The sequence below is a fragment of the Egretta garzetta genome, unplaced genomic scaffold (genome assembly GCF_000687185.1).
Source record: "Egretta garzetta isolate BGI_Z169 unplaced genomic scaffold, ASM68718v1 scaffold105, whole genome shotgun sequence".
Taxonomy (NCBI): domain Eukaryota; kingdom Metazoa; phylum Chordata; class Aves; order Pelecaniformes; family Ardeidae; genus Egretta; species Egretta garzetta.
The window spans coordinates 1,163,809-1,176,218 of record NW_009259598.1 but is presented as its reverse complement, the minus strand read 5'-3'; the positions used below and the strand labels follow the sequence as shown (position 1 = coordinate 1,176,218).

Genomic DNA, 12,410 nt, shown 5'->3' with positions numbered 1-12,410 from the left:
TAGCCGAGCGCCAACAGCTCCTTCCGGAGCTCCGCGTCTGTCAGCTCCGCCATGGCCGCGGCGCTGACAACAGGCCCCACCGGAAACGGTCTGCGCGCAGGGAAGCCCGGGCGCCATCTTGGGAGGGGCCCGCTGCCTCCCTCCGGCGGCCATCTTGGGAAGGGCAAATGCGGGGCTCTTGCGCTCCCGCCGTCGGCATGGCCGGCGCCATGTTGATGGGGAGGCGGGGCGTGAGCGCCATATTGGGATGGTCGAGGGAAAACGCCATCTTGCGAAGGCAGCGTCGCTGTTTCCGCCATGTTGGGGAGGTCAGGCGCCCTCGCAGAGAGGGAATGGCGCCGGGCGGGAGCTGTTGCTCATCTCAGGAGAGGAGAAAGGGGGGAGAAATGGAGAAAGCGAAGAGCAAAAGCAGCCTCAGCACCTGGGGCCGACCAGTGTCGCCACCCCATCACTCTGGAGGGACCCTGCCCAGGAGCAAGCAGGGGGGTTGAGCACCTCTCACCTCACTCCCGCCAAGCTACACTGATGTTTGACACTTTTAGGGACAGGGTTTAGTGGTGGGATGGCAGGGTTAGGTTAAAGGTTGGACTCGATGATCTTAAAGGTCTTTTCCAACCAAAGTGATTCTATGATTTATGAGAAAGAAGCGTCTTTCCCAGCCACCTGCCGCCCTCCTCTCCCCATCCTCATCCCTCTCGTCGCTGCCAACTTGCAGTCATTTAACTGGCACCCATCAAGCGGGCTGGAGCTTTGCCACCACTTTCAAGCAGGATCAGGATCTGGGTCCTCGGGATATTTGCCAGGGAAGGAGGTTCCTTGCATACTTTGCAGCCTAAAAAGGCAAAACCAAGCGTTGATTTGAAAATTTATTTTGGCAAGGCAGTGATGTACAGTAATTGCTTTTTCCTGCCGCCGTCTATAAAGAAAGTAATGAAAGTGGCTGAAATACTGTGGCGTAATATCGGAATTTAATTAAAGATAATGAAAAAGTAGTGATGAATGCGTGCAGGCTGTCTGTACATCGCCTTTTTTATGATCGATGCCTGATACTGGAGCAGCAGAAACTCAGCGGTCCCGCAGGAGCGGGACCTGCGGCAGCGGGAGCTGGGGGGGCTGCGGGAGAGCTCTGCGTGGATCCCCACCGCTTGCTACCATGAAGCGGGGGACGCTAAACTGTGCCTTCACAACACACCAAATTCTTTAGGGACACCCCTCCTTTCACACTCATTTTACTGCCGTGCCCTTCTGTCTAGGGCATCAGGCAAAGCTCGCCTCGCCCCTCCTGATTTATACAAGAAAGCAGCAACAAGATGCTGAGATTTGTTTAATCTGGTTAGCAACAACAAATACACACTTAGTAGAGGCCAGGGAGCCCATTAAAAGAGCATACTCCGTTCCGATGGGAAGTGTGAATGTGCTAAGCCGAGCCTCCCTTGCTCACTAACTGGAAAGCACAACTGACAGCTAATAATTTGGAGCGGTGTCTAATGTACATACAGAATTAGAATATGCTCTTAGTACACAGGTTTTTGTAAGCTCGCAGCTTTCAGTTTGGAGAAGCTCTGCCTAGACGTGCAGATGCATGCTGGCATTGAAGCCTGAGCTGATACAAGCTCGTGAATTAACTGAACTCCTCTTGCTTCAGAGAAAAAGTTAAACACCGGCAAAGAAAAAAAAAAACCAAACCCAACCCTTCAACTTCTTGTGTTTCTGGATCGCAGGGAAGTTACACCAGGACAGAGGTTTGGCCTGGCAGCCTCATTGGATGACCTTCAGAGTAGACAACACGGGAGTGGTGTTCGAGAACTGGAGGGCTGGGGAAAAACTGGGATTCCTTCGCAGAAGGGAGGTTGGCGGCGCCGATGCTCAGCAGAAACAGATGCTGCTTCTTTGTGGAGAGAAATCCACGACCCCTCTCCCTTCCTCCCTAGCAGGACAACCCTTGGGACCATCTCTGCCTTCCCTGGGCAGCACAGAGAAGGCAGAAGGAGAAGACAGCCCCTCTGCCTCTCACACGTGACAGGGCCTATCGACCCATGGACAAGCACCTATTTGTCCCCATCACCCTGCCCACAGGGCGGATGGTGAGGCTGATGGTGGAGTTTCTGCTTTTTGCAGCCCCTTCATCATCCCCACAGCTCTGGGCAGGGGGAGAGGCTGCTGGGGCGAGCGCGGTCCTGCTGATGCTGCAGATGGGCTGTGATGCTCAGAGATGCTCGGCTGTGAAAAGCCAGTTTCCCAGCCCACAGCACAGCTCTTGAATATCTTGGCTGTAAATATCCTGAGCTGGATGTGGGAAGATGGGACAGAGAGGAGGGGACAGCCTCCACCTTCCCTGCTAGCCCAGAAGCTGCCTTAGGCCTGCTGGCAGTGACTCAGATATCGAATGGGAAGAGCAGGCGTGCCGTGCCGTCTGCTTCTCCTCTTGAAGTATCAAGACAGGACTGGTGTAAGCAGAGGGGTAGAAATAGATCTGCACCATCTTCATAAGGTGCCTGAAGAGGGGAGCGTGCTGCACCCCAAAAAGCACGGGCAGCAGACGAACCTTTCCACCCCTGACTGAGGGGCTCCTGAAAAAAAACCCAAAACCCTGCCATCCCACCCCCTCTTCTTACCCCATGGCATTTGGATGGCAGTCCTGCACATGTCACCAGGGGAAGTGTCAAATCTTACTTGGAAGCCGACTGTGCCGATTTAACGCCCCGTCACTCAGAGCCATGGGACAGGTGTGACCTAAGAACACCGCTTCTCACCCTCCCGATCGTATGTCGTGTCCTCAGCCTGCCGAGCCTTTCATTAGGTTGGGAAGTCAGTGCTGCTTTCATTCTTTTCCCTCCTTCTCCTTTCCCTGCCTCTTTCCCCCAACTGTTTGGCTGCTCATCCTGCCACGAAACACTTGTTCCGTTTCTGGAGCAGCAAGATCTTCCTACCTGCTTGCAGGCATGGACTTTGGTGCTGCTTGGCTGCAAAAGCAGCCTTCCAGGGCACTGGGGATACAGCTCTGCCCTGCAGCTTGGAGACCATTTTAACAAGAGGTAGAGCCCTGACAGTCAGAGCTGTGCCTGGGAGGATGGTTGAGGTCCATCTCCTCCTTCCAGCAGAAGAATATCTGCTTCTTTCCCAGTACTCAAGGAATTTTCTTCCCAAAGCTAAAGGCCCCCTTGCACTTTGGTGCCTATTTGGATAAAACGGTTGTTGCTGCAGGACAAGACTGGGGGTTCATGCGGTTGCTGTCAAAACCAGCCATACATCCCTGAGTTCATTCATAGCTGGGTCAACTGGGAAGAGCCATTGGCACAACCAATGGCCAGGATAAAAGCAGACCTTTGCTGCTGCAGCTTGTCTGGGTGAAACTGTAAGAGTAGAGGGAGATATCCCTGCAAAGTCACCTTGGTGGCTCTCCTTATGGAATTCTCTGCAGCATCAGCCCCACCATCACCCTGGTGGGAAATGGTCCAGGAGGCAAAGAGTCTTGTCTCTGATCTTGCTGGACACTGGTGTAAATGCGGCGCAGCTCCTCCAGTGATTTCCATGCTGGATCTCCCATGGATATCACTCCACGGCAGACTGATTTGCACTGGCTGAGCTCCTCTTGCCCAGCCATACGTGCAGTCGCTTTCCCTTTCAGCCTAATGAAATGTACTATTTTCTGTCTTCCAACCGCTCAGACTCATTTATAATGATTTTATAGCTCAACCTGCCTCAGCAATAATCCTTGCAAACTTTGAGTTACACTGAGCCGATCAGTCCACGGACTAGGAGTATGCCTTTGAATCAAATGGTAAAGCTGGAATCCACTCCATGCTGGATGTTGCATTATACATTGGGAGATTTTTTTCCTCCTAAGGGATGGCTTGCAGCAGAGAGCGTACCGAGGAGTGTTGTTCTAGCACAAACACAGCTATTTAAATGAGCCACAGCGAGAACAGAATTTGTGTTAGGTTGGGAGGATAAAATTGGATTGAAATTGGATGTATTCACATACATACCATTGATCTCATCCGTCCTTACTTTACATATGTTGGATTTCCTGCTGCCAATATAGAGGAACAGCTCTAAAATAAGCCAAAGGTATGTAAATGGAGAGCAATATGTTCAAGTTGAATTACGATTTCACCTCTAGATTTGTTTGAGAGGCAGAAATAAGGCCGGAGCTCTGCCTTGTTTCACACACGCTGTGCCTGTTCACATCATAGCTATGGGAGAGGTGCTCCTCACAAGGTTATTTAGATTTATATCGCCTGGGTGAGTCAGAGGGGGTAAGAGCACAGGTAGGAACTGCAAATCAGGGCTCCTGCTTTCTCCCAGCAGTGTGGGAGAGAGTGCCCTCCCGTGTCCAGAACCTGGTTAGGGACACCCAGGTCCCCCCACTCCTCATCCTACGCTCGTGTCACCAGTTTGGCCAGGGGATCCGGTAAATATTTGCCTCACTTTCCCTCATTGCCAAAAGGGAGGGCTAAAACTTATTAGTCCACAAAGATTAATTACTCAGGCTTTGCAACATGCTTTGCACTTCTCAGAAGGACGGCGATGTTCTCTAGAACTGGAAACCCTCCCTCTCTTCTTTCCCACACTTGCTGCTTGCCATCTGGCTGAGAGGCATGCAGAAAAGAAGGCACAAATCCTCCATTTAATTACACTGCGCATTTTATTATCTCACCTCAGATTTTGTTGTTAATCTCTTTTACAGATTTCGTTTACATAAGTGGAGTCTTTTAGCTTTAGCAAGCTACATCGCTTTCTCTTCTGAATCTTCAGATCTCAGTCAGCTAAAAAGCAAAGAGAGGAAAGAACAAGCATCCTTAGATTTGTCATTCAGTCTTTCCTAGGCTTTATATATTGTTTCCTCCGCCTCAGCTCCCCAACTGAAAAGCTAGAAGGCAAAATGAAATCAGCACAGCCGAACTGGAGTAACAGCTCCCACAGGGAGGGAGGGGAGACTCTTGTTTCAGGGATTCAAGCCCAGGTAAGAAAAAGGTCCAGAGATAACACTAGTGAGACCCCCTCTCCTGCCCCCCGAGTCTGCAGGCGTAGGTGCATCCCGTACTGCCCCTGGGTATTTCCTTTTGCAATTCCAACACACTAAGAGCAAAGCCCAGGGCTGGATTTGTTGGCACTCAACGCCTGGAATTGCAGCTAATTCTAGCTGTAATTAGTGTTAAGCCCCTGTGCAGGGAGCAAGGTGTTCAGGTCTGACTGCGGGTGCAGCTTGCGTTAGGAGCTCTGTTGGAAATTGCACCCTGAAGACGGAGGACTTTTGGGGAGGAGGAGTAGGGAAGTGGGAAGCAGCGCTGGGGAGTGCTGCCAGGAAGCGTTGCAATGCTGCTAACAGTCAATATCAGCTCTAGGGCACAGGCAGCACCCTAAGAGAGTGAATAACCTTCCCAGAAGAAGAGCGGGTGGGGTATCTGAGGACTCTGTAAAGTGAGCAAACATGACACAAAAACCCTTCTGAGGAATATAAATATATCTGTGATGATGAGCTGGTGAGAGGAGGGAAAGGCAGAATTCCCAAGGCAGAAATCAACCTCCTGACAGTACCGTCTGGGGTGTCCTGTAACATCTCTGCTAGCAGTTTCTCCAGGACATCTTGGTATTTTTCCAGCTGCCTTGGGGTGAGCCACATCCCAGCTTTGACAGGGACAGCTAGCTGTGGAAGAAGTCAGAAAAGTCAGAAGGAAAAGCTGAGGGGAGCACAGGAAGGCAGGTTGGGTTGCTTTGCTCAAGTCAGTAGAGGGTCTAAGGCTGATTTGAAGGGAAGAGGATGATCCTTATATAGGGAAAAGCAACATTTTTAAGTCAATGCAATCTTGTGCTGTTCAGAGTGCCAAAGTTTTCATGCGTTGGATCCTCTATGGGCAGACTCGAAGACACAGATAAAGGTACCTCCCGGCAACAGAGACTGTAAAGAAGAAAATAATTTCTGAACCTTATAATCCTCCACTATCTCACACCTTGTCCCTTCAAGCCATCAGCTTTCCTGATGCTGGTGAAGCACCCTGCCTTAGCAAAGACTGAGGATGAGACATCATCCTGCCTCCAGACTGACTGACTTCGAGCCAGCTGTGGCTCAGATGTACCCAAAGTAAATAGAGTTGTTCCAGTCATGGCTGGAGGCACAGGAGGGCTTGTGGTTGCAGCGGGGGGGTCTTAGACACAGAGATGTGCCAGTTATTTAATGCTTTGAACTGTGAATTCTTGCTGTTTAAATCCTATTATTGATTGTTGGTGCACCATGGTTTGCGAGAGTAGTTGCACATTAACCTGTGCCTTGGCCAAATTCCAGTCTAGCTGGTCCCACTCGCTGTCTGTCCCACAGTTTGGGCTGGACCTACACACTCCTTTTGCTGGCAGAAAGAATGGCTGAGCTCACCGCAGGAGCGGCTGCACGGGCAGGGCAAAGACTTCCCTGTATTCAAGTGGAAAAGCACAATTTTCAGACTTGGCTAACCAGGTAAGCATGCCTTTCAGGGCTTAGACTGGCACTTAAATCCCTAAAATTGGCAATTTTCTGCTCTGTATAGAGACTTTGGGGGGGGGGGGGTGCGGCCATATGGGCCCAAGTTTATAAATAAGGTCTTGCCAGTGCAGAGGACTGTGAGATCGGAGGTAACACCAGGCAGGTAATCTGGAGCTGGGTGAAAAAGTGACAAGTTAAATCCAGAGCTGAAGCAGAGCTGCAAATTCCTGCCTTGCAGTTGGCTGGTGTTCACTGAATGGCAAAGAAAGCCCTCATGTTGTTTCCATCCTCCTAAGGGAGAAGCCAGGTGGGTCCAAGGGGTGACCAGGCTGCTGAACGTCCACGATAATTTATATGGTGGAGGTAAAACCTTTCTCTGATGCAACCTTGCTCGGTTGCCTGGCAGGGCTGGCAGGAAACGGGTGGTATTCCCTTATATTGACTGTGAGCTCCTTGATAATACCCGCTGCCTTCTCACACAGCACCACCGAACGCTTCCCTGTAGCCAGGCCCTGTGGGCTGACTTTTCGGCTACTTGTCCCCCCGCCCCGTGTGTCCTCGTGGGCTCCTTAGAGTCGTCCAACATACCTGGATGGTCTTGACTTTGCTGACATCTGCACCGGATTGCTCAGAGAAGCCTTCCTCTTCCAGCTGCTGCAGCAAGGTCAGGGATTTCTTTTGCTCTCTTTTGTTCCTCTCCTTTTCCTGAAGCTTCACAGTAGGGAGCAAACAGGGCAGCGATGCTGGGATGCAGGATCGAGCGGGTACCAAACCCGCTCTGCACTGTATCAGCAGTGCGATGCCCAGCAGCCTGCGGAGCTGGGCACAAAACCAGAGGGACTGGAGGTCTAACCGCTGCCTGGGGCTAATGTGGCATCCTTCCCCAGGGCCACAGCTCACTGGGAAGGGACCCATCGGCTGTGGTCAGCGTGGCCTTGGGGACTGTGACTCCAACATGCAGCAGAGGCTGCGGCGCTGGGCACAAGGTCAGGTTATGGGATTGCGTGTAAAGATGTGTAGCAAAGATGACACTCCTAGACGACTCCTTTGATCTGTGCAAGCTAACGCTGAGCGCAGGATGTGGTAGCCAAGCATGCTGACCTTCCAGAGCTGTTCCAGAGGCCTGGTCCTGGCTCTGTTCTGTAGCACTGGCAATGAAATTTAATAAAAGCCTGCACAGCCTCATTGCAAATGAAGAGCTCTGTGCAAACGTTATGTATTACCAACCTTTCCTGCAGGCCTGCAGTGTCAGATCCTTCCCATTTATGGGGCTAAGCTTGGCTTCAGGACCCTCCCTTTCTTCCCAGCCCAAAGAGAAAAGCCAAGGTTGCTTTGGGATACGACAGGCATGACAGGACGCGTAAAACACAGGGAAGGCTGTGCTCAGTGTCACACTGGGTGCTTGCTACGCACTTGCTTTGGTTTGAACGCGTGCTCAGAGGAGAGGAGGCAGCCTTTGGAAGCCTGATTGCGCCCACGTACATCTAGAAGACCCTCAATCACTAGCAGACACGTAGCTACAAGGGTTGTGACGTATGAACAATCGATCTGAGGACTGTGCGTGGGTCCCCATCATCTTCCTCAAGGAGGCTGAAGGATGACTGTACTCCCCACAAAAAGCAATTGCTATCCAGTGAGTGGATAGGCGTTGGAAATGAGATTTCTCCCTAGCATCAATGGGTTATGTCGTGCGGGGGAAGCTCACTTTGGCTGTGTTTAAGAAGATGCAGTCTCTGAGGCTGCCTGCCTGACACCTTTCAACAGTATTAGTTTCACATCAAAAGAAAAAACATTCTCCTCTCTGCACATCCCAGAGGTGACAACCATCTGGAGGATGGTTAATTATTTGTTACAACAAAAAGACCCATCAGTATGGTGATGGGAGGCTGCAGCTTCTTTATAAAAATTACAGCCACTAGCACGGAGGAAATTAAAACAAGACCCACTGGCTGCAGGTGATAACCCCCACGGGTCTTCTAGTTCTTATGTAAAGGAGTCCAGGCTCTTCCTTTCTAGTCTCACATCTTAAAAGTTGTCTCTGTCCTCTCCCATAGCCCTTAACTTTGGGACGAGCGAGGGACTGCCAGTATCATAGCATCTCGTGTTTGAACAGAAGGGGCAGATGATGGGGACACCAGTGGAATGGTGGGAATGGGCAGACCTTAGGGGATGAGGGAGGAAGAAAGACCCCTCCTGGTTTATGCGGGGCTCCAGCCCCTGCAGTAAGTCTCTTGGGGTTACCTGCATTTTCCAGCAGTCGCTCTGGGTGAAAAAGGGCAGCGAAGCTTTTGGTCTGTTCACAGCCAGCGTAGACACCACCTACACCAAGGGCAAACTGCCACCACCTTCTCTGAAACCATCATGAGAGTCTGCACGGGAAAGGAGACCCCAGTGTGATAGTGGAGAGGGCCATTTGACAAGAAGTCTCTCTGGCTTTTGATCAGCTGCAATCCAATTTATCCACCAGCTAACTAGAGGTATATTTACTCTTCCAGTTGCTCCTGAGCTGAGAATAGAAGTGTCCTGACTGACAATTCCTCAAACCTTTTTCTGTAAACAGATTTGTTCTTGAGCAATATCTCCAGAGACTTCAAGCCCAGCCCTTCAGTACTGTTAAAGATTCCCTCTGTTCTGCAAGCTTTAGCCCTCCAGCTGTACTGGTTTAAGACCCTCACACATCTAGAGCAAAACACTTCCATCAATCCCACTGACAGCAAGGGAGACGGGAGTGATGCTGTAAGAGAGGAAAACCTTAAGACAGCTGTTTTGTTAAATTTTGTTTTCATATTCCTCGCCCCTGAAACCCTGCCTCGGTGGACTGAATCTCTTAATAAGCCTCACTGGGTCCAAGAGATCTGGGAAGGGCATTTGCCAGCCCGGCTCCGTAAAAGCCTAGCATAAAGGGCTTTAAAAACTACCTTCTGAAGTGATTTAACAGTGGCTTCACGTCAGAAGAGGACTTACGTAAACATTAAATGTTCTCTTTAAATATTAAAATATTCTCTCTGGACAAATTTAATGAAGTCTGGTCCCACAGCTTAACTACTCTACCTGATTGGAGCCTGCTCCTTAATTAGTTTCAGAAACCTCTTGGTTTGGATGTTATTGAAAAGACATTGTTAGGTCAAATTTGACCCCTAAATTAGATTTCCCATAAATATCAGCTCTTATTGAACCGAAGGACAGGGAAAGTTAATAAATATTCCCTCTCCGCAGCACTTGCCAGTCACATCCCTCCTCTGGCGGCCAGGGGAGGGCTGACGGCGGGCGACGGTGGCTGTAGTCCCTCTCCTCTGCCTTGGCACCGCTGCCATCTCCCCCCTGCCCACCCAATGCTGGGTCCTCCGAGCTATCAGCTATCAGGGACATCGCCCTGGGTGACCCAGCCAGACGTATCATTTGCTTCAGTGATCAAAAGAGGATTTCTCAGGCTCTCCACTTGTAATACAGCGTGTTGATATGCATATGTGCTGATAACACAGTGTTATCCCGGCATCAATCTTGCGTGCCTTTTCATTTATCCTATCGCCGCAATAAAAGACTGCCATACACAAAGAAATAAACCCCATCACCTCCTTCATCTCTTCTTGACTCTCCCTTTGTGAATTGATTCGCTCCCTCTTCCCCCACAGAAACACCCCCACACATTACTCCAGTCAAAAAATGGCTTTTCTGAATGTCCCTTCCTTATTTTGTACGCAGGACATGTCTCTCAGACCTCAGATCTCTAGCTCAGTGCCTCTCCAGGCAGATATGTACTTTGTTGTCAGTGAATTTCCTTCCTGGCTACAAAGAGAAAGCACAAAGCAGGAGGATCCCAAGTTCAGCATCAGCCCAACAAAACACAGCAGTCGCAGGGGGTTGGGTGCAGCGTTGCCCAGCTTTGCTTGTGCCTGTGCAAATTGGGGCGAAATGCCAATTTGGGGGCAGGAGAGGTGAACATCCACCTGCTAGTGGTGTGAGCGCAGTGACAAGACAGTTCGCTTATCTACCGAGCTGTCTTCCGAAAAAATCAAAGTTACTGTCGATAGGAACTGTCTGTGACTCATTTTGTGTCTGTTCAAAGCAGCTCCCCGAGCGCAGAGGGCACCCAGGGCTCCCTGCGCCTCCGCAGCACGCTTCGGTGTCTGCTGGGTGCTCACGACAAGCGGGAAGGGCAGGAGTGGGTGCAATCGATGCTCCCACGATGGGGGATGAGCAGAAAACACCTTTCCCCTTATTTAAGCATCGATTTTGTTTCCTCCTTCTTGTCAGAACTCTCTCTGCTGAAGCAAACACATGCCGGTAACACCAGCACCCATGCCCTGGTGAGACCCCACCTGGAGCTCTGTGTCCAGCTCTGGGCTCCCCAGTTCGAGAAAGATGAGGGACTACGAGAGAGAGTCCAGAGGAGAGCAACAAGGATGATGGGGGGACTGGAGCATCTCCCCTACAAGGAAAGGCTGAGGGAGCCGGGCTTGTTCAGCCTGGAGAAGAGGAGATGGGACCTCATCAATACATACAAATATCTTAAGGGTGGAAGTCAGGAGGATGGAGCCAGACTCTTCTCAGTGGTACCCAGTGCCAGGACAAGGGGCAATGGGCACAAACTGAAACATAAGAGGTTTCAGTTGAATATGAGGAAAAACTTCTTTACTTTGAGGGTGCCTGAGCCCTTGGCACAGGCTGCCCAGGGGGGCTGTGGAGTCTCCTTCTCTGGAGATATTCAACCCCTGCCTGGATGAAGTCCTGTGTAACATGCTCTAGGAGAACCTGCTTTAGCAGGGGAGTTGGTCTAGATGATCTCCGGAGGTCCCTTCCAACCCTTGCCATTCTGTGATTCTGTGTGATTCTGTGACATGCCCAGCCCCACCGAGCCTGCCAACCGGAGCAGCGACCAAGCACCTACCTGGCGAGCGAAGCCGTGGGATGCTGGAGGTCAGACCTCTTCTTGCCCCCGTTCACGCCTGGATGCTCCCACTGGGTTCCCCACCCTTCACACACATGTACAGGCACGGGTGTGCAATCACGAACCTGCGCAGGTCCCCATGCTTCCCGTGGAGCTGGCGAGCGGTGTGCATGGAAACGGGTTTGCCGGACGGGGAATGCTTTTATCTGCATTGGGTTTTTAAGAGTTTCTCATTTCCAGGACTTTCCTCCCTCCCCAGGCTTTAGGCTGGCAGCCGTTCTCGGTGAGCCCTGCAGCTGGATAGGGGAATCTCTCCCTGCCTCAGTTTCCCCACCTAAAAGATGGGGAAATTCCTCTCTCCCCTATTGTCTTTTCAGCTTGCAAGCCCTCCAGGATAAAGTTGTTACGATGTGCGGGTACCAGCGGTAAAATGATGCCTGTATCTTAATGATATTTCTACTGTAATGTGGACAAATTACAACAACAACAACGTTGCCACATAAGCATAACACAGAATGAAGTTTGACCCACCAGCATTACGAAAAGCATAGATTTAAGGTAATAAATCCCCTGGCAGGATCTAGAACTAAATATTAAAATAATAAATAAAACTATACATGCTAAATCTATCACCCCAAAGCTGTATAAACTCAGCAGAGAGGTGGGGAGGTATCAAAGCAGCCCAGGGGATTTGAGTGTTCATGTGGCCCCTTTTACCCCCATAACTGAGCATCCCATGGTCCTGGGCACGGTGAACCCCCTCAGGGACACAAAACTCTGCACTAAACCCCCTCTCCAGACAAATGAGGTGCAAAGAGAGCAAGTGACTTGCGTAAGATCTCCTCTTTGGTCTCCCAAGACTATCAGACAGGCGCTGATGCTGGAGGGTTTGGGATCAGGCCAGAAACGTCCTGGTGCTTCTCCCAGATGGGTGGCTACGTGCGAGGAAACCTGAGAGCAACCAGCCGAAAGCAGGCGGGACGCGAGAGGGGAAAAAATGAGTTGGGGGATGCAATGAAATCCTCCTGCATCAAATGGCTCGGTAGGGTGCTATAGCGGGGA

At 50.9% G+C, this 12,410-nt stretch overlaps 2 protein-coding genes across 2 annotated transcripts in view; both read right to left on the bottom strand.

The window, feature by feature from the left end:
• The window catches only part of LEMD2 (LEM domain nuclear envelope protein 2), a 13,267-nt gene extending 12,999 nt beyond the window's left edge, over nucleotides 1-268 (bottom strand). The window contains exon 1 of the mRNA XM_035893738.1: nucleotides 81-268. Within this exon, the coding sequence (XP_035749631.1) occupies nucleotides 81-268 (188 nt within the window). The remainder of the gene's footprint in view (nucleotides 1-80) is intronic.
• Nucleotides 269-719: 451 nt separating this feature from the next.
• Nucleotides 720-12,410, bottom strand: part of LOC118452222 (promotilin-like) — an 11,794-nt gene continuing 103 nt past the window's right edge. The window contains 4 exon segments of the mRNA XM_035893737.1: nucleotides 720-832; nucleotides 5,542-5,650; nucleotides 7,049-7,165; nucleotides 8,702-8,829. Of these exon segments, the coding sequence (XP_035749630.1) occupies nucleotides 720-832; nucleotides 5,542-5,650; nucleotides 7,049-7,165; nucleotides 8,702-8,829 (467 nt within the window).